This window comes from Rhinoraja longicauda, chromosome 18 (assembly GCF_053455715.1).
Source record: "Rhinoraja longicauda isolate Sanriku21f chromosome 18, sRhiLon1.1, whole genome shotgun sequence".
Lineage (NCBI taxonomy): Eukaryota > Metazoa > Chordata > Chondrichthyes > Rajiformes > Arhynchobatidae > Rhinoraja > Rhinoraja longicauda.
In genome coordinates, this window is record NC_135970.1 from 34,321,523 (window position 1) to 34,343,115 (window position 21,593).

Below are 21,593 nucleotides of genomic sequence, written 5' to 3' on the forward strand. Positions count from 1 at the left end.
TACGGTGTATAGATACATGATAAGGGTGGCACTGTGACGCAGCAGTAGAGTTGTTGCCTTACGGCACTTGCAGTGCTGGGGACCCGGGTTCGAACCCGACTACGGGCGCTGTCCGTTCGGAGTTCGTTCGTTACCCCCGTGACCTGCGTGGGTTTTCTCCGAGATCTCCGGTTTCCTCCCACACTCCAAAGACGTGCAGGTTTGTAGGTTAATTGGCTTTGGTATAAGTTCAAATTATCCCTGATGTATGTCAGATGGTGATGGTGTGTGGGAATCGCTGGTTTGTGCGGGCTCGGCGGGCCGAAGGGCCTGTTCCGCACTGTATCTCTAAACTAAACTGAACTAAACTCAAGGGAACATAGTTAAAATAAGAAATGGTGCTGTAGGAGTAGAGATTTAAGAGTGTGGAGCGATTGTAATGTGTGATTACAGATCTGCTAGCACGCAAATGGTCGCCTGGGTTGGGCGCCATCTTGGATGGATATCTTATGTCTTGTTAACCGTGTTGATGTTGTCTAACCTGGAGGCTTCCCTTCATTCCTTGTAGGTCTGGTGTTGATTTGGAGAGTTGCTGAAGAAAGCTGCTTTTTTCCATTGAAATCTTTTTTAGCTTGCTTTCCAGATCTTCGTAACCCCGTCTAAAGGACATGAAAGATGGAAGAACTAAAATAAGAAGCTGAGAGAGACACAAGTGACTGCAGATTCAAAAACAAACAGTTTAATTTAGTTTAGTTTAGAGATACAGCGTTGTTACAAGCCCTTCAGCCCGTCAAGTCCGCGCCGACCTGCGATCCCAGCACACTAACGCTATCCTACACAAACACGAGGGATAATTTACAACTATACAAAGCCAATTATACTACAAACCTGTACGTCGTTGGAGTGTGGGAGGAAACCGGAGCGCCCGGAGAAAACCCACGCAGGACACAGGGAGAACGTACAAACTCCATACAGACAACACCAGTAGTCAAGATCGAACCTGTATCTCTCTGGCGCTGTGAGGCAGCAACTCTACCACTGTACCACTCTAATTTAACAGCTGGAAGAATAGAAACAAGGAACTGCAGATGCTAGTTTACTAAAAAGAACCCAAAGTGCTGGAGTAACTCAGCGGGACAGGCAGCATCTATGGAGAGAAGGAATGGGTGACGTTTCGAGTTGAGACCCTTCTTCAGACTGAGAGTCAGGGGAGAGGGAGACACAGAGATATGGAAAGTAGGGTGTGAAAAAGAAAGATCAAAGGGGGCGAATATCAAGGAAAATGTAGAATGGCTCATTGTTAGCTGAGGGGAGGGTGATAACGAGGCAGACAATCGGTAAAATTTAATCAGGAGGGCAGTGAAACTAGTCAGAGAACTAGGATGGGGGAGGGACAGAGAGAGAGGGAAAGCAAGCATTATTTGAAGTCAATGTTCATACCACTGGGGTGTAAGCTGCCCAAGCGAAATATGAGATGCTGTTCCTCCAATTTGCGTTGGGCCTCACTCTGACAATGGAGGAGGCCCAGGACAGGAAGGTCAGTGTGGAAAATGTTTTGGTTGAGTCCGAAGAAGGTTCCTGGCTGAAACTGGAGTTATGAAAAGGTATAGAACAAATGATACCTCTACTTTCCCTTTCCCCTATCTCTCAGTCCCAAGGGCCTGACCCGCTGAGTTACTCCAGCACTTTGTGTCTATCGGCAGTGTAAACCAGCATCTGCAGTTCCTTCCTACACGTGACACTGTGGGTGGTGGGTGCCTGGAATGAGCTGCCAGAGGAGGTAGTTGAAACAGGTACTATAACAACATTTAAAAGACACTGCATCTGCAGTTCCTTCCTTCCTTGGCCAAAAAAATCCAGTGTTTATAGTGAATCCAGGGTGCAAATGAGATGAAACAAAATACAATATGTCTGCATGAACAGTTAAACGTGACTGTATATTGCAGCACAGAGTATTATAAAGTCATGGAGTGATACGGTGTGGAAACAGTCTCTTTGGCCCAACTTGCCCATACCGACCAACATGCCCCATCTACACTAGTCCCACCTGCCTGCGTTTGGCCCATAGAACTAAAAAAACACAGTCCAATCCATGTACCTGTCTAAATGTTTATTAAACGTTGTGATAGTCCCTGCCCCAACTACCTCCTCCAGCAGCTCGTTCCATCCATCCACCACCCTTTGTCTAATACAAATACCCCTCATGTACCTTTTAAACATTTTCCTTCTCACCTTAAACCTATGTCCTCTGGTCCTCGATTCCCCTACTCTGGGCAAGAGGCTCTGTGATTCTTTTTTAAAAAAATTTTTAAAAAATTATTTATATTTTTATTAAGAAATATGACACATGAAAATGAAAAACAATGTCAGTTCAATGATGAGAATCACAGTCAAAGGATAGAAACAAAAATGGCAATACTACAATCAAAGTACTGTGTATCTCAATAGATTGAAATAAAAACTAGTCATACTTTCTGTGTTTCAAAGATATAATAAAACAAAGCAAAACAAAGCAAACCAAAAGACAAAAAAAAAAGGGGGAGAAGGGGTAGGGGGGAGGGTCCGTTAGTCAGGAGACAGAGATTGCAGAGAGTGGAAAAACGTTAAAAAAAGATTGCCACTTATTATAAAATTTATCAGAATTGCCACTCAGTGAATATCTAATCTTTTCTAACTTTAGAAAGGACATGCTATCACTGAGCCACTGAGAGCTGGAGGGAGCTTTAGTAGACTTCCAGTGAAGAAGAAGATGCCGTCTTGCCAGTGGGGAAGTGAAAGCAAGAATGTCTAATTGCATGGAGGTGTAACGCTTGTAGTCTTCTGGAAGCCCAAATATGGCAATATGGGGAGGGATGTTTATAGTTATCGAAAGTATTTTTGACACGGTCTTGAAATAGTTCTGCCAAAAGCAAAATAATAATGGACAAGAATAGAACATATGGGTTAAATTGCAGGATGAAGTGTGACATCTGTCACAGCTGTCGGTGACATTGGGATAAATTTGTGACAGTCGAGCTTTGGAAAAATGAATTCTAAAGAGTGCCTTACACTGTATGAGAGTGAGACGAGCACGTCGAGCTTGTGTGAATTTTATTAAGAGCAGCGTCCCACCAGTTATCCTCCAGGTTCAACCCCATTTCACGCTCCCAGGCAGTCTTGACTTTGGCAGCTGGTGAACCGTCATAAGACAAGAGTTTGTTATAGACCTTCGAGATGAGTGACTTTTGAAAGGGGTCAAAAGTGAGAAACTCGTCCCACAGTTGACTCGGAGGTAAGGAAGGAAAAGGTGGAAACAAAGATTCTGGGCCTACTCTGGGCAAGAGGCTCTGTGATTCTACCCGATCTATTCCTCTCATGATTTTATTTTATTTTTTTCTGAGATTTTTGAAGATGAAGAAACATTCTGTCAGTATGTGTAGGAAGGAACTGCAGATGTTTTAGTTTAGTTTAGTTTAGTTGAGAGATACAGGGCGGAAACAGGGCCTTCGACACATCGAGTCCACACCGACCAGCGATCCCCGCACGCTAACACTATCCTACACACACACGAGGGACAATTTACATTTACACCAAGCCGATTAACCTACAAACCTGCACGTCATTGGAGTGTGGGGGGGAACTGAAGATCTCGGAGAAAACCCACGCAGGATACGGGGAGCACGTACAAACTCCGTACAGGCAGCACCCGTAGTCCGGATCGAACCCAGACCTTCGGCGCTGCAAGCGCTGTGAGGCAGCAACTCTACCGCTGCACCACCAAAGATAGACAGACACAAAAAGCTGGAGTAACTCAGCGGGACAGGCAGCATCTCTGGAGAGAAGGAATGGGTGACGTTTGGGTAACGTTTGAGTTGAAGAAGGGTCTCGACCCAAAATTGATTTCTCTCACTTCAGGTAGCCCCGGCATTCCCTCTCTCTCGATCCTTCCCCCACCCAAGTCGCACCAGCTTCTCGTTCTCACCCAACAAGCAGCTAACAATGGCCTGTTTCCTTTATCGTCGTTACTTTTTTGCATATCTTTCACTTGTTGTTCTTTACCTCTCTACATCATCGTCTATATCTCTCGCTTCCCTTCTCCCTGCCCGGTCTGAAGAATGGTCTCGGCCCAAAACGTCACCCATTCCTTCTCTCCAGAGATGCTGCCTGTCCCGCTGAGTTGCTCCAGCTTTTTATGTCTATCTTCGGCTTAAACCAGCATCTGCAGTTCCTTCTTGAAAACCAAATGCACAAATGCATTCTGCTATCCCGAAGCGCTGTCGTGAGAGCCTGTTGCTTTTCTAACGATCGATCATCTGCCGTGGTCCTTATCCTGGGGTGCTCCTTCTGCAAGTGCACCTGTCACAACTACCCAGGTTGCCGCTGTCAAAGTCCCAATGCCTACTTTTGGCCTGGGCTTAGGATGGCAGAGGCACCTCCCATTGTGCCACCAGCTGGCCAACCGCACATGGCTGGTGGACTCTTCATGGCCCAACTTGGCACAACCATTGGATGGACCTCCCCTATTCACGGTAAGTTTGTGAATTGTTCTCGTCATGCCTTCACTTTGACTCAGTCGCTTCTTGCTCCAGTGACAGATGGTGAGTTGGGGGGGGGGGGGGGGGGGTCGGGCTTCGCCCCCCTGTCAAAGCCGTTCTGTGAATGCAGGTCACTCCTTGCCTTGGGAGACCTCCTGCCGAGACCACCACGAGGAGATGACCCTCCGACGGAAAACCCTCTTGGCAAATCCGTCTGCTCCATGGGCAGCTGGTCTCGACAGCAACCTGAACAATCCTTCCTGGTTTCCAAACTCCCACCCGCTCGGCAATATGTCACTCGTTCACTTCAGTTTTGTTTATTGTCACGTGTGCAGTGGAAAGCATTTGTTGCGTGCCATCCAGTCAGCCGAAAGACAAAACACGATTGCAATGGAGCCATTTACAATGTGTAGATACATGGTAAAGGAAGAAGAAATGTTGCTGTAGGAGTGGAGATTTAGGAGTGTGGAGCGATTGCATTATGTGATTGTAGATCTGCCGCTGTGGCCAGCACGCACATAGTCGCCTGGGTTGGGCGCCATCTTGGAAGCAATTTCGTCCATTCTAGCGGTCAGCCTTGCTAAATGTGTGCTGTAAATGTGTGCTGTATGGCGGCACGGTGGCGCAGCGGTAGAGTTGCTGCCTTACAGCGAATGCAGCGCCGGAGACTCAGGTTCGATCCTGACTACGGGCGCCGTCTGTACAGAGTTTGTACATTCTCCCCATGACCCGCGTGGGTTTTCTCCGAGATCTTCGGTTTCCTCCCACACTCCAAAGACGTACAGGTATGTAGGTTAATTGACTGGGTAAAATGTAAAAAATTGTCCCTAGTGTGTGTAGGATAGTGTTAATGTGCGGGGATCGCTGGGCGGCGCGGACTCGGTGGGCCGAAGGGCCTGTTTCCGCGCTGTATCTCTAAATCTAAAAAAAAAATCTAAACATTCTGTGAATTCTGCACAAGATGACCCAAATAATGGAATCAAGGGATATGGGGAGAAAGCAGGAACAGGGTACTGATTCTGGATGATCAGCCATGATCAGATTGAATGGCGGTGCTGGCTCGAAGGGCCGAATGGCCGACTCCTGCACCTATTTTCTATGTTTCTATGTTTCTAAATCCATCTGTACATACTGAGCAGTTTCTCGATTCCATATCTGAGGAAGGATGTGCTGGCTCTGGAGAGGGTCCAGAGGAGGTTTACAAAAATGATCACAGGAATGAGTGGGTTAACCTATGATGAGCGTTTGTCAGCACTGGGCCTGTACTCGCTGGAGTTTAGAAGGATGAGGGGGGGCCTCATTGAAACTTACAGAATAATGAAAGACTTGGATAGAATGGACGTGGGGAGGATGTTTCCACCAGTGAGAGAGTCCAGGACCAGAGGGCACAGCCTCAGAATTAAAGGACGTTCTTTTAGGAAGGAGATGAGGAATCATTTTTTTAGCCAAAGGGTGGTGAATCTGTCGAATTCTTTGCCACAGAAGGCTGTGGAGGCCAAGTCAGTGGATACTTTTAAGGCAGAGATAGATATATTCTTGATTAGTATGGGTGTCAGAGGTTATGGGGTGAAGGCAGGAGAATTGGGGTTAGGAGGGAGAGATAGATCAGCCATGATTGAATGGCGGAGTAGACTTAATGGGCCGAATGGCCTAGTTCTTCTCCTATCACTTGTGACCTTATGACTGTCTTTAATCGGACTTTATTGACCTTTATATTGCACTGAACATTATTCTCCTCATGTGTAGGAAGGAACTGCAGATGCTGGTTTACACTGAAGGCAGACACAAAATGCTGGAGTAAGTCAACCCTCTGCCCTGACTCTCAGTCTGAAGAAGGGTTTCGACCCAAAACATCACCAATTCCTTTTCTCCAGAGATGCTGCCTGACCCGCTGAGTTACTCCAGCATTTTGTGTCTCTTATTCCCCTTATCCTGTATCTATACACTGTGGACGGCAATCATGTTTAATCATCTCGCTGACTGGATAGCACGCATCAAAAAAGCTTTTCACTGTACCTCGGTACAAGTGATAATAACAAACTAAGCTAAACCAAACTAATCTAAAGGGCGGCACGGTGGCGCAGCGGTAGAGCTACTGCATTACAGCGCCAGGGACCCGGGTTCGATCCTGACCACAGGTTCTTGTCTGTACGGAATTTGTACATTCTCCCTGTGACCTGTGTGGGGTTTTTTTCCGAGATCTTAGGTTTCCTCCCACACTCCAAAGTCCTGCAGGTATGTATGTTAATTGGTTAGGTATGAAAGTAAAATTTTCCCGAGTGCGTGCAGGATAGTATTAATGAGTGGGGAATCGCTGGTCGGTGCGGACTCGGTGGGCCTAGGTTAATTCCCGGAATGGCGGGACTATCATATGTTGAGAGACTGGAGCGACTAGGCTTGTATACACTGGGATTTAGAAGGATGAGAGGAGATCTTATCGAAACGTATAAGATTATTAAGGGGTTGGACACGTTAGAGGCAGGAAACATGTTCCCAATGTTGGGGGAGTCCAGAACCAGGGGCCACAGTTTAAGAATAAGGGGTAGGCCATTTAGAACTGAGATGAGGAAAAACTTTTTCAGTCAGAGAGTTGTGAATCTGTGGAATTCTCTGCCTCAGAAGGCAGTGGAGGCCAATTCTCTGAATGCATTCAAGAGAGAGCTGGATAGAGCTCTTAAGGATAGCGGAGTCAGGGGGTATGGGGAGAAGGCAGGAACGGGGTACTGATTGAGAATGATCAGCCATGATCACATTGAATGGCGGTGCTGACTCGAAGGGCCGAATGGCCTCCTCCTGCACCTATTGTCTATTGTCTATTCTGTGCTGTATCTCTGAAATAAGCTAAGTAAACTGAACTGGAAGCGTATTGGCATTTGTTTCAGTGCAGTGCCTGGAGATTTAAAGGGAAGAATATTGCACGAAACAAAGGTTCGAAATCTGTTTCTTTACTGTTCCCTCAAGTCTGTTCTTAAGTCTGGCTGTTTTCTCGTATTCTGTAAGAGGAATGAAAAGCTATCAAGTAATCTTTTCAACGTGTTAACTGACCGTGTTTTGTTTTAGCTCAGCATCTCAAGGTTTAACAAGAAACCCATTCATCCCTCAATAAGACAATAAAGGTAGACAAAACATAATGTACTAAATTGAATCGGTTGGCTTCAGCTCACAAGATGTGAATCACACTGAGATATGGTCTTTCAGAGCTAATGACAGATGTACCACCAGCTTTGGGAAAAACAGTTCTCTCTCCCACATTGAAGGTTCAGTCGGAAGAAAAGAGGTCATTTACTGAGCGGCCAACACACCACTGTATTCAGTAATGCATTTTTCCACCTTGTTTAGGAAGACTCCTTCAACAAATGTGGTGATTTGTAACTGCCTCATACCTTCTGTGGTGCCTTACCAGTTTTGCATTCTAAAATACACCTTTTCTTGAATTTAATGCAGAAAATAAATGCCCATACAACAGAATGCAGAAAGGAGAGATTTAAACACAAGGAAACTAAACCTTTTCTTTCGTCATCGAGTCATACAATGTGGAAACAGGTCCTTCGGCCCAACTTGCATTGATGAGGCCACGTTTAGAGTATTGTGTTCAATTCTGGGCACCATGCTATAGGAAAGATGTTGTCAAGCTGGTAAGGGTGCAGAGACGATTTACAAGGGTGTTGCCAGGCCTCGAGGGTCTCAGTTATAGAGAGAGGTTGGGCAAGCTAGGACTCTATTCCTTGGAGCACAGGAGGATGAGGGGTGATCTTATTAAATTATGAGAGGAATAGGTCAGGAATTGAGGACCAGAGGACATAGGTTTAAGGTGAGGGAGGGAAAGGTTTAATAGGATCATGAGGGGTAACTTTTTCCACACAAAGCGTGGTGGGTGTATGGTACGAGCTTTCGGAGGAGGTAGTTGAGGCAGGGACTATCGCGACGTTTAGGAAACATTTAGACAGGTACATGGATAGGACAGGTTTGGAGGGATATGGACCAAACGCAGGCAGGTGGGACTAGTGCTGGGACATGTTGGCCGGTGTGGGCAAGTTGGGCTGGGGGGGCCTGTCTCCACACTGTGTCGCTCTGTGACTCAGGCTCTGTGCTTTACATTGATGCCAAGATCAACTCTGCTTGCACATAGAAACATGGAAAAACATAGAAACATAATCCCTGTTCCTCCATTCTCTGCATGTCCATGTGCCTACCCAAAAGTCTCTTAAACGCCACTATCGTATCTGCCTTCACCACCACCCCTGGCAGCGCACCCACCACCCTCTGTGTAAAACCACTTGCCCCTCAGATCTACCTCAAATTTTGCCCCGTAGGGCGGCACGGTGGCGCAGCGGTAGAGTTGCTGCCTTACAGCGAATGCAGCACCTGAGACTCAGGTTCAATCCTGACTACGGGCGCCGTCTGTACGGAGTTTGTACGTTCTCCTCGTGACCTGCGTGGGTTTTCTCCGAGATCTTCGGTTTCCTCCCACACTCCAAAGATGTACAGGTATGTAGGTTAAATGGCTGGGCAAATGTAAAAATTGTCCCTAGTGTGTGTAGGATAGTGTTAATGTGCGGGGATCGCTGGGCGGTGCGGACTCGGTGGGCCGAAGGGCCTGTTTCCGCGCTGTATCTCTAAATCTAAAAAAAAATCCCCTTCATCCTTCTAGTATTAGATATTTCCGTCTCGGGGAAAGAGTTCAGACTGTCTCCCCGGTCATCATTTTATGTGTTTCTATCAGCCCCCACCTCAACCTCTGGCTTTTCCAGAGAGACCCTCTTCCTGTAACTAACACCCCCTCATCCAGGCATCATTCTGGTAGACTCTGCGTGTCAGGCAGCATCTCTGGAGAACATGGATAGGTGACGTTTCACAGAGTGCTGGAGTAACTCGGCGGGTCAGGCAGCATCTCTGGAGAACACGGACCGTTGACTTTTTGTGTCGGGACCCTTCTTCAGATGAAACATCACCCACGGTGTTTCGTCTGAAGAAAGGGTCCCGACCCAAAAGGTCACCTGTCCATGGTCTCCAGAGATGCTGCCTGACCCGTTCAGTTACACCAGCACTTTGTGTCTATCCTTGGTCTAAACCAGCCTCTCAGGTTCCTATTAAATCTCTCCACTCTTTCACCTTAAACCCATGTTTTCTGATTCTTGATTCCCTACTCTGGGCAAAAGGGCTGTGCATTCATGCTATCTATTTCCCCACATTATCTTATACAACAGGGCAGCACAGTGGCACATTTGCTGCCTGACAGCGCCCAGAGACCCGGGTTCGATCCTGACTATGGGTGCTGTGTGTATGGAGTATGTACGTTCTCCCTGTGACCAGGAGGGTTTCCTCCCACACTCTTAAGACATGTGGATTTGTAGGTCAAGTGGTTTCTGCAATTGTAGAAAGTGAAACTGGAATAACATAGAACTAGTGTATGGGGGCCATAAGGTCGTGTGATAGGAGCAGGATTAGGCCATCCGGCCCCTCAAGTCTACTCCGCCATTCAATCACGGCTGATCTATCTCTCCCTCCGAACCACATTCTCCTGCCTTCTCCCCATAATCCCTGACACCCGTAAGTCTCGTGAGTCGGCGCGAACTCAGTGGGCTGAAGTATAAGAAGATAACTGCAGATGCTGGTACAAATCGAAGGTATTTATTCACAAAATGCTGGAGTAACTCAGCAGGTCAGGCAGCATCTCGGGAGAGAAGGAATGGGTGACGTTTCGGGTCGAGACCCTTCTTCAGTGGGCTGAAGGGCCTGTTTCCATGCTGGATCCCTAAACGAAACTAAAACCCCTATGAGATTAACCCTCAGCCTCCTGCACTCCAAGGAATAAAGTCCCAGCCTGCCCAACCTCTCCCTGTAGCTCTGTCCCTGAAGTATTGGAAACCATCCTTGCAAATCTTCTCTGCTCTTTCGTGCTAAACGACATCCGTTCTCTATGGCGGGGTGACCGACACCAAACACAATACTCCAAACGCTGCCTCAGCAACGTCTTCTTTGACGTTGCAGTGTACCATAAGTGTGAACAACTGTTCTGGTAAATGAAGGCGCTGATAAAATCAGTATACGTTTCATTAAACCAAATGCACTGGCAGGAGTGAAAGGGTAAGCAAAGATCAATGTTCCAATCAGACCACATTTAGAGGAGTCGATACACCGTGACCACGTCTTCCTTTTTCATTCACGCAGTTTACTCTTGAATAGATGATTAAATCATGGTGAAAGTGTACAGAAATCATCTGGGCGGAAGATGCTACTGATAATTGTCTCTGCTTTTGCCACAGGGAGTCCAGCAGATGGACTGAGTGGAATACTACAACCAGTCCAACCAGCCCCTCGACATTATTGATCAAAATCCCCAGCACATCGAGTCCCCACCGACCATCGATCATCCTTTAGACTTTAGAGATACAGCGTGGAAACAGGTCCTTCGGCCAACCGAGTCCGCACCTTCCAGCGATCCCCGTACACTAGCACTGTCCTACACACACCAGGGACGATTTACATTTATACCGAGCCAATTAACCGACAAACCTGTACGTCTTTAGAGTGTGGGAGGAAACTGGAGCACCCGGAGAACACCCGCGAAGGTCACGGGGAGAACGTGCAAACTCCGTACAGACAGTACCCGTAGTCGGGATCGAACCCGGGTCTCTGGCGCTGCGAGGCAGCAACTCTACCGCTGCGCCACCGTGCCCACTTCACACTAAACCTTTGTTATGCAACTTACACATCCACTCCCTACAAACGAGGGGCAACTTACAGAGGCCGACGCTCTGAGGCAGCAACTCTAATTCAATTCAATTCAATTCAATTCAATGATACTTTATTGTCACATGTACCTAGATACAGTGAAATGCTTTGTTTTGTGCACAACCTGGTAAAATAGACAATAGACAATAGACAATAGGTGCAGGAGCAGGCCATTCGGCCCTTCGAGCCAGCACCGCCATTCAACGTGATCATGGCTGATCATTCTCAATCAGTACCCCGTTCCTGCCTTCTCCCCATACCCCCTGACTCCGCTATCCTTAAGAGCTCTATCTTAAGAGCTGCAGCTTGCCTGCATTCCGTTTGTCTTTTGTGTTTTTTGTTGTTTTTGTCTGAATTGTAGTTTTAATATGGTGTAGTGTTTGTATGTTTATGTTTGGGGGGGGGGGGGGGGAACGGGAACTGTAAAATTCTCTCTCCCGAACGGAGACGCGACCTTTGTTTCTGTGTCGTGTCTCCGTTCCCGTTGCGGCCTACCATCGGCCATGCACCTGGGACCACCTGGGGCTCTGGTTCGCAGAGCCCGCGGCCCGGACTCACCACCTGCGGCGCTGGCTGCCTGCGGATGCTGCGGGAGCGGCTGCGACTCGTCTCCGGAGGCTCCGGCGCGGGCCGCCTGGATGTCGAAAGCCCGCAGGCCCCTGGATGGGGGCCGACATCGGGAGCTCCGGCAGCGGCAGAGGCAACGTGTTCGCCCGCCCCGAATCGCGGGGCTTGGGTCGGCCCGCCGCGGACCTTTCACCGTCCGGCGCGGCCTGGAATAGGCTGCGGGTTTTTCACCGCCCAGCGGGGGCTTCAATGTCGGGAGCCCCGACCGCCCCGACGTGGCAACTCCAACAGCCTGACCGCGGGACAAGACGGCAGGGAAGAGAAAATACATTCTGGCCTTCCATCACAGTGAGGAGGGACTGGAGGAGACTCACTGTGATGGATGTTGCTTTTGTTTGGTGTTAGTTTATGATTGTATGTGTTATTGCATTTTTATTGATTATTCTTATTGGTCTTATTGTTCAACTGCGGGTAATGTTTCATTTCACTACACATTTATGTGTATGTAACAAATAAACGACTATTGACTATTGACTAGCTCTCTCTTGAATGCATTCAGAGAATTGGCCTCCCAATGCCTTCTGAGGCAGAGAATTCCACAGATTCACAACTCTCTGACTGAAAAAGTTTTTTCATACAGCTGCCATCTGTGCCACTGTACCACTGTGCCACCGTGCCCATGATGACCAAGCTGGAGAAAATAAAGATTAAGTTGGTTTTTAAGTTAGACAGAAGACGGGAGAGAGATGGGTTTTTCATAAGATCATAAGTGATAGGAGTAGAATTAGGCCATTCGGCCCATCAAGTCTACTCCACCATTCAATCATGGCTGATCTCCCTCCCAACCCCTTTCACCTGTCTCCGGAAAGTCAACCTGCCACAACAGCTGCTCATGTCCTTCTACCGCTGCTCCACTGAGAGTGTCCTGACACATGGGGTCCTGGTGTAGTTTGGGCAACAGCTCTGCGGCTGACAAGAAGGCACTGCAGAGAGTCATCCACACAGCCCAGAGGATCACCCGCACACGACTGCCTGCCCTGGAAGACATCTGTAGCTCCCGTTACCTGCGGAAGGCATCCTGCATCCTAAAGGACCCACCTCACCCCGCCCATCACTTGTTGGCCCTCTGCCCTCAGGAAGGCGCCACAGGTCCATCAAAGCGCACACCACAAGACTAACAAGCAGCTTCTACCCTAAGGCCATCACCACACTGAACTCCGCACTGAAAGGACACCCCCCCATAGACAATATTTATACTGTACAATACCTACCTCTGATATATTCATTTATAATATTTATTTCTATAATAGTACTCTTCTGTGCAATATATTCTGGCAATGACATTCTGAGAGCAATATCTTCTTTAGATTTTTTTTTAGATTTAGAGATACAGCACGGAAACAGGCCCTTCGGCCCACCGGGTCCGCGTCGCCCAGCGATCCCCGCACATTAACACTATCCTACACACCCTAGGGACAATTTTTTATATTTGCCCAGCCAATTAACCTACGAACCTGCACGTCTTTGGAGTGTGGGTGGAAACCGAAGATCTCGGAGAAAACCCACGCAGGTCACGGGGAGAACGTACAAACTCCGTACAGACGGCGCCCATAGTCAGGATCGAACCTGAGTCTCCGGCGCTGCATTCGCTGTAAGGCAGCAACTCTACCGCTGCGCCACCGTGCCGCTTATATTCTGATAAGGGTGCATACATAGGCACAATGTATGCGTGTGTGAATCTGTGTGTGTGTGTGTCACAGTGTGTACATGTGAGTATATGAACAAATTTTATTTTTCTCACATTTTTTTTACTGTTATTGTATTGTTATTCTTTATCTTGTACACTTGAGCTGCGCTCATGCAGTGCGCCTGAATTTCGTTGTAAGCACCACCATAAAATAATAATATTATTATTATTCTCCCCCTATCCCCTAACATCCCCTTTCTCCTTTCATGTATCTTTCCACTGTAAACGGCTCGATTGTAATCATGTGTTGTCTTCCTGCTGACTGGTTATCACGCAACAAAAGCTTTTCACTGTACCCCGCTGTACTTACAGCGCGTAGAGACCCGGGTTCGATCCTGAACACGGGTGCTGTCTGTACGGAGTTTGTACGTTCTCCCCGTGACCTGCGTGGGTTTTCTCCGAGATCTTTGGCTTCCTCCCACACTCCAAAGACGTGCAAGTTTGTAGGTTAATTGTCTTAGTACAAATGTAAGATTGTCCCTAGTGTGTGTAGGATAGTGTCGGTGTGTGGGGTTCGCTGGTCGGTGCGGACTCGGTGGGCCGAAGGGCCTGTTTCCGCACTTTATCTCTAAACTAACCTGAACTAAAACCGACATCAAACTCAACTCGAAACGTCACTCATTCCTTTTCTCCTGAGGTGCTGCATGACCTGCTGATTTACTCCAGCATTTTGTGTCTGTCTTCTTTAAAGAAATCACTTGTCTGGCTTATTGTTTTTAGTAAATTCATGCGCTACTAAAATGACTCATGAGAGAAGAAACTGAATTAAACATTAATGAACGGACGTGAATTGCCATGGAAGAAGAACATTTGCATCTGAATCTGGGATATTTGGCAAGATGTTCGATCATTTGCAGAGGAACTTCCAGTGTGGCTTTAAGAGATAACAAGCGAGTGACAGTGATTGTAATTTGGCAGACCCTCCATGGAAATTGTTCAGGTTTCAAAGCAGAGGTATCAACGTGACTGGTTTTAATATAGAAGAAGTGCCATTGTGGCCATAACATTGAAATCTTTGCTTGGTTTAGTTTTGATTAGAGATACAGCGCGGAAACCGTGCCCACGCCGACCAGCGATCCCCGCACGGTAACACTATCCGGCACACACTAGGGACAATTTACAATTTTACCGAGGCCAATTCACCTACAAACCTGTGCGTCTTTGGAGTGTGGGAGGAAACCGAAGCACCCGGAGAAAACCCACGCAGGTCAATAGTCAATAGTCAATAGTCAATTTATTTGTCACATACACATAAATGTGCAGTGAAATGAAAAATTACCCGCAGTTCAACAATAAGACCAATAAGAATAATCAATAAAAATGCAATAACACATACAATCATAAACCAGCACCAAACAAAAGAAACATCCATCACAGTGAGTCTCCTCCAGTCACCACCTCACTGTGATGGAAGGCCAGAATGTATTTTTCTCTTCCCCTGCCGTCTTCTCCGTACAAACTCCATACAGTCAGCACCCGTAGTCAGGATCGAACCTGGGTCTCTGGCGCTGTGAGGCAGCAGCTCTACCTGCTGCTCAACTGTGCTGCCCTTAGTGAAGTAATGTCAATATAGGCGAAATACCATGGGGCTGGCATCTCTCCATTCTGTGGAGGTCCTGTCTTACACAGATCTTGTGATTGCTTAGATTCCAAGCATGCTTTACACAGCAAAAGTCAATTTCCTGTCATATTTTCTAACAGCGAGGGCATTTTGCAATTAAGATCCATGTTTTCATTATTCAACAGTCAATGGGGATGTGCCACCAGCCATCGGCGTGGAAACCTAACACTGGTTTCCAAGAGAGAGTTAGATTTAGCTCTTCGGGCTAACGGAATCAAGGGATCTGGGGAAAAAGCAGGAACGGGGGAAATGATTCTGGATGATCAGCCATGATTATATTGAATGGCGGTGCTGGCTCGAAAAGCCGAATGGCCTAATATTTTCTATGTTTCTAATCTTCAAATCTCACTGCAAACCCTCTCTCGCTGTAAGCCTTTGACCCTGTTACTTGTTTGCCAGGCTCAGGCTGGGTTGTATTAACCTCTATCGCGGTGTCACAGAGGACAAACTCCTATTTTTAGCCGTTCAACGTGATGTTTTAATCAATTACTAAAAGGAGCACGTCAGACTCGAGGAAAGGTCAGGGAGATTTTAATCAATAAAATCCAGTGAAAATTGAAACAGCCCAGTTACATTTTATCCCAATACAGAGACACAGAGTCACACCGTGGAAACAGGCCCTTCGGCCCAACGTGCCCACACACGCCAACATGACCCAGCTACACTAGTCCCACCTGCCTGCATTTGGCCCGAATACCTCCAAACATGTCCTATCCATGTACCTGTCTAACTGTTTCTTAAACATTGGGATAATCCCTGCCTTAACTACCTCCTCTGGCAGCTCGTTCCATACCTGCGGGGATCGCTGGTCGGCGCGGACTCGTTGGGCCGAAGGGCCTGTTTCCGCGCTGTATCGCCAAACTAAACGAAACTAAAAATTGAGATGCAGCAAAGCCATTTAGAATTGGTAATGCACATTGGGGCCAAAGTTCCCACCTTTGAACAAGACCTAAATGTGAGCAAAGTGCTTTGTTCATTTCGATGATTCACACAAAGTAGTGGAGTAGCTCAGCGGGTCAGGCAGCATCTCAGGAGAACAAGTATGGGTGATATTTCGGGTCGGAACCCTTTGTTCTGCTGGCACAGAACAACCAACAGGTCTCTGCTCAGTGCAAGATCATGGGTTGTAGGGCAAAGCTAGCAAAAAGCAAAACAGAAGCCTCAAGGATATGTTACTAGAGATAGTCCAGAGAAAATTGGCTTACATTCAAGTAGTACAACAGCATCTGGTAAATTTAGTTGACAAAATGAATCTGCTCATAAAAAGCTATCGTCAGCAGTATTGATGGTGCTCAAACTACTAATCTGTAATAAAAACACTAATTTCACTGGGGATAGAAATTTGGGATTTTAACCTTTTGAATAATGAATAGGTTTATTGGCCAAGTATGTGCATATACAAGGAATGTGCCTTGGTGCTCCGCTCATAAATGACAACACAAACATACAGTTAACAATTAAGAATAAAGCATAAACACATCAAAACAGTAAGGATACAACATTGTGGTCTAACAGTTACCCCTCATGACTAAAAGTTACCCCTCATGATCCTATTTAATCTTTCCCTCCTCACCTTAAACCTAAGTCCTCTGGTTCTCAATTCCCCCAACTCTGTGCTTTCACCCGATCAATTCCTCTCATAATTTTATACACCTCTGTAAGATCACCCCTCGTCCTCCTGCGCTCCAAGGAACAGAGTCCCAGCCTGCCCAACCTCTCCCTTTGTGTGGAAAAGTTGCCCCTTAGATTGCTATGAAGTCTTTACCCCTTCACCTTAAACCTATGTCCTCTGGTCCTCGATTCCCCTATTGCGGTACTAAACATTATACTAACCAGGACATTGTTGTTCCTATTGTAATTGTGCTGAAAAACTGATTTTTATTTAAACCGTGATGAATCAGACAGGAACTCAATCGCTCAATACAATGTTCAAATAATGAGTGCTGGCCTCCAAGATAGAGACTCACTCACTTTCCGTACACTTGATGATACTTTTTTGGAAGCTAATCTCTGAACTTTGATGATTCTCTCCATGGACATTCCTGAAAGCAGCGGGAGAATCATTAGAGGAAATTTTAATAGACATAAAACGGTACAATGTCGCTGAGGTTAGTTTAGTTTAGTTCAGAGTTACAGGCCCTTCGGCCCCACCGAGTCCACACCGACCAGCGATCCCCGCACATTCGCACTATCCTGCACACCCTCGGGACAATTTTACATTTACACCAAGCCAATTTACCTGCACACCTGCACGTCTTTTGGAGTGTGGGAGGAAACCGAAGATCTCGGAGAAAGCCCCACGCAGGACACGGGGAGTACGTACAAACTCCGTACAGAGTAGCACCCGCAGTCGGGATCGAACCCTGGTCTCTGGTGCTCTGGTAAGTCAATAGCTCTACCTCTACGCCACTGTGCCTTAAAGTGCCAGTGACCCGTGTTCAATCCTGACTATGGCTGCCGTCTGTATGGAGTTTGTACCACATGGATGTTTCTCCGAGATCTTATGAGATAGATCAGCCATGATTGAATGGAAGGGTAGACCCGATGGGCCGAATGGCCTAATTTTGCTCCTGTCTCCTAAATTTATGAACTTATGAAGGAAGAGCAAGACATGGAAGAAGACCTCTCGTGACCTGCGCGGGTTTTTCTCCGAGATCTTCAGTTTCCTGCCACACTCCAAAGACGTACAGGTATGTAGGTTAATTGGCTCGGTAAATGTAAAAATTGTCCCTAGTGTGTGTAGGATAGTGTTAATATGCGGGGATCGCTGGTCGGCGTGATCCTGGTGGGCCGAAGGGCTTGTTTCCGCGTTGTATCTCTAAACTAAACTAAACCAAACTAAACTAAACTAAACTAAAGACCAAAATATGGAAGAAGACCCAAAGCAAGGATGAAGATCAAGCATAGAGGAAGCCCACAGCTTGCAAGAAGACCAAGGCACAAAGCCTCTTGGAGAAGAGAGAGCAACATGTAGAACACAACACAGTGTAGCCTTTGGTCCAGAGTGGCATTCAAGAGTTTTTTGGATAGGCACATGGATATGCGAAGAATGACCATCTGAATGTTTCATCTGAAACATCGCCCAATAAACCTAAGGATTTTATATATTGGACGGAACTACAGATGCTGGTTCAAAAAGACACAAAAAGCTGAAGTAACTCGGACAGCATCTCTGGAGAAAAATAATAGGTGACGTTTCGGGTCTGAAGAAGGATCTCGACCCATAACATCACCCATTCCTTCTCTCCAGAGACGCTGCCTGTCCCGCTGAGTTACTCCAGCATTTTGTGTCTATCTTCTGTTTAAACCAACATCTGCAGTTCCTCCCTTCACATAAGGATTTAATACGTTCACCAATAATCACACCATTGCGTTATGACCAAGCAGATTGAATGTTTAGCAACATATAACTGATGAGATCAGCTGTTAATGTCTAGGAGATGATTCTACTTTGAATGATTCAATAAGTTCACTAGGTTAATTCCCGGAATGGCGGGACTGTCGTATGTTGAAAGACTGGAGCGATTAGGCTTATAGACACTGGAATTTAGAAGGATGAGAGGGGATCTTATTGAAACATATGATTATTAAGGGGTTAGAGGCAGGAAACATGTTCCCAATGTTGGGGGAGTCCAGAACCAGGGGCCACAGTTTAAGAATAAGGGGTAGGCCATTTAGAACGGAGATGAGGAAAAACCTTTTCAGTCAGAGAGTTGTAAATCTGTGGAAATCACTGCCTCAGAAGGCAGGGGAGGCCAAGTCTCTGAATGCATTCAAGAGAGAACTAGATAGAGCTCTTAAGGATAGCGGAGTCAGGGGGTATGGGGAGAAGGCAAGAACGGGGTACTGATTGTGAATGATCAGCCATGATCACATTGAATGGCGGTGCTGGCTCGAAGGGCCGAATGGCCTACTCCTGCACCTATTATCTATTGTCTATAATAATCAAGATAGGCTGGTCAAAGTCACCAAGATATTAACATCTCAATGGAAGCTGTTCTGTAAAAACAACTCTGATTTAATTGGTTTCTCAGTTCAGTTGTTTGACATTTATCCAGAGACACAAATGCAGTAATCTAACATTTTGAATCCCAAATGATTGAGGACACAATCTCTGTTGTATTTTTTTTTAAAACTTTGATGAAATTAGATTCGAAATTCCCCTCTCCATCAAAAACTCCTCATTTAACCAAGAGGCAAAACAGTCCCGATCAAAGTTGAGCACTTTTCTAAATAATATTGCCAATGGTAATATCTGGGTTCCACTCTCCTAATTTAAATGATTTAGTGTCAATGCCTATGGGCCAGCTTAAAAAAAATGCAATTTTCTCCCTTTTGCTAAACGTACCATTTTTCAAAGGTCTAGTTCTCTGGCAATTCCACCAAGAGTTACAGTGTGATTTATGTTTCTTATTTACTTGCTATGAATGCTCCACAGATTTCCCTTTAATTGAAAACTAACCAACAATTCCAGCAGTCACTTACAGGAAATATTACTTCAGCTCTGAGATTGCTATCACCTCTAATAACCACCTTCAGTTTATTTTTTTTAATAACTTCACACATAGAGCGAGCCATGTGATATAGTTGCTTCAAGTGGGGTCAAGGAGCTATTGGGCTGCACGGTGGCGCAGCGGTAGAGTTGCTGCCTCACAGCGCCAGAGACCCGGGTTCAATCCTGACTGTGGGGGTTGCTTGCACGGAGTTTGAACGTTCTCTCCGCGACCTACGTGGGTTTTCTCCAAGATTTCTGGTTTCCTCCCACACTAAAGAAGGCTCCCGACTTTGAAGTGTCGTCCACCCATTCCCTCCACAGTTGTTGCCTGAGCCGCTGAGTTCCTCCAGCACTTTGTGCTTTGATAGATTTTTAGTTCTTAACAGGAGCAAGAGGGTGGTGAATCTGTGGAATTCATTGCCACAGAAGGCGGTGGAGGCCGTCAATAGATATTTTTAAGGCAGAGATAGATAGATTCTTGATTTGTACAGATGTCTGGGATTATGGGGAGAAGGCAGGAGAATTGGGGTTAGGAGGGAGAGATAGATTGGCCATGATTGAATGGCGGAATATACTTGATGGGCTAAATGGCCTAATTCTGCTCCTATCACTTATTAACTTGATGCGTGGGCTTTCTCCGGGTGCTCCGGTTTCCTCCCACATTCCAAAGACGTACAGGTTTGTAGGTTAGTTGGCTTCTAAAATTATCCCCAGTGTGTAGGATTGAACTAGTGCATGGGTCATTGCGGTAGGCATGGACTCGGTGGGCCGAAGGGCCTATTTCCACGCTGTATCTCTAAACTAAACCTAAACTAAAAGGGTGGGAGAAAGAAATTAATTCAGTTCCTTCACATTGCAAACAATTCAATATGTCAACAACAGTCAAAATAAAAATGCATCTAAATGTCTTTAGGACTTCTAAATAGGTTAACGTTCTTGCTAATGATCCTATTTTATCTTCTTAAATGTCCTTTACAAAAAGGCATACAATTAAAATAGATTATAGCAGAACAGCCAGATATTGTTATGGGTTGTTTTTCAGAAGGTGAACCATGAAAGATGATAATGATTGTAAATGACAACGGTACAAAAACTTAGAGAGGACATGTTGCAACACTCATCTAGCGAGTACCATACAGACTGAAAATAAAGACACAAAGTGTTGGACTAACTCAGCGGGACAGGCAGCATCTCTGGAGAGAAGGAAATGGGTGATGTTTCGAGTCGAGACCCTTCACGTCACCCATTCCTTCTCTCCAGAGATGCTGCCAGTCCCGCTGAGTTGCCCCAGCTTTTTGCATTCTATCTTCAGTTTAAACCCGCATCTGCAGTTCCTTCCTACACACATTGTTGATACAAGCTCTCCAGAGATGCTGCCTGATCCATTGAGTTACTCCAGCATTTTGTGAGTTTTTTGTTCAGTTTGTCGGTCAATTGGCTCTCTGTAAATTGCCCCGAGTGTGCAGGGAGTGGATGAGAAAGTGGGATAACATGGAGCTAGTGTGTAGAAAGGAGCTGCAGATGCTGGTATATACTGTGTAGGAAAATAACTGCAGATGCTGGTACAAATCGAAGGTATCACAAAATGCTGGAGTAACTCAGCGGGTCAGGCAGCATCTCCGAACTGTTATAACTTAGTCGCTTTGCCTCCTGAACGTAGCCTCTTTGCTGATTATATTGTCTACCTTACTGTTTTGACATTGGTAAATGTTGTCAAGTCCTTTAGGGCACTAACTTGTTGTTCATCTTATGGTATAAAGCCAGTGAAAGGTCTACAGTGGTGAAAATTCCCAATGTAACCGGACCACTTCGATTGTTTTGCAGAACAAACCCTCTTCAGCCAGAGGGTGATGAATCTGTGGAACTCATTGCCACAGACGGCAGTGGAGGTCAAGTCCCTGGATATTTTCATGGGCGGCACGGTGGCGCAGTGGG

General features: G+C 46.3%; 1 protein-coding gene across 3 annotated transcripts in view; it reads right to left on the reverse strand.

Annotated features, from left to right (window-relative positions):
- Positions 1-21,593, reverse strand: part of luzp2 (leucine zipper protein 2) — a 206,596-nt gene that overhangs the window by 87,728 nt on the left and 97,275 nt on the right. For all 3 annotated transcript variants that reach the window (XM_078415490.1, XM_078415491.1, XM_078415489.1), the window contains exon 2: positions 521-638. In XM_078415490.1, coding sequence (XP_078271616.1) covers positions 521-638 — 118 coding nt within the window. The remainder of the gene's footprint in view (positions 1-520; positions 639-21,593) is intronic.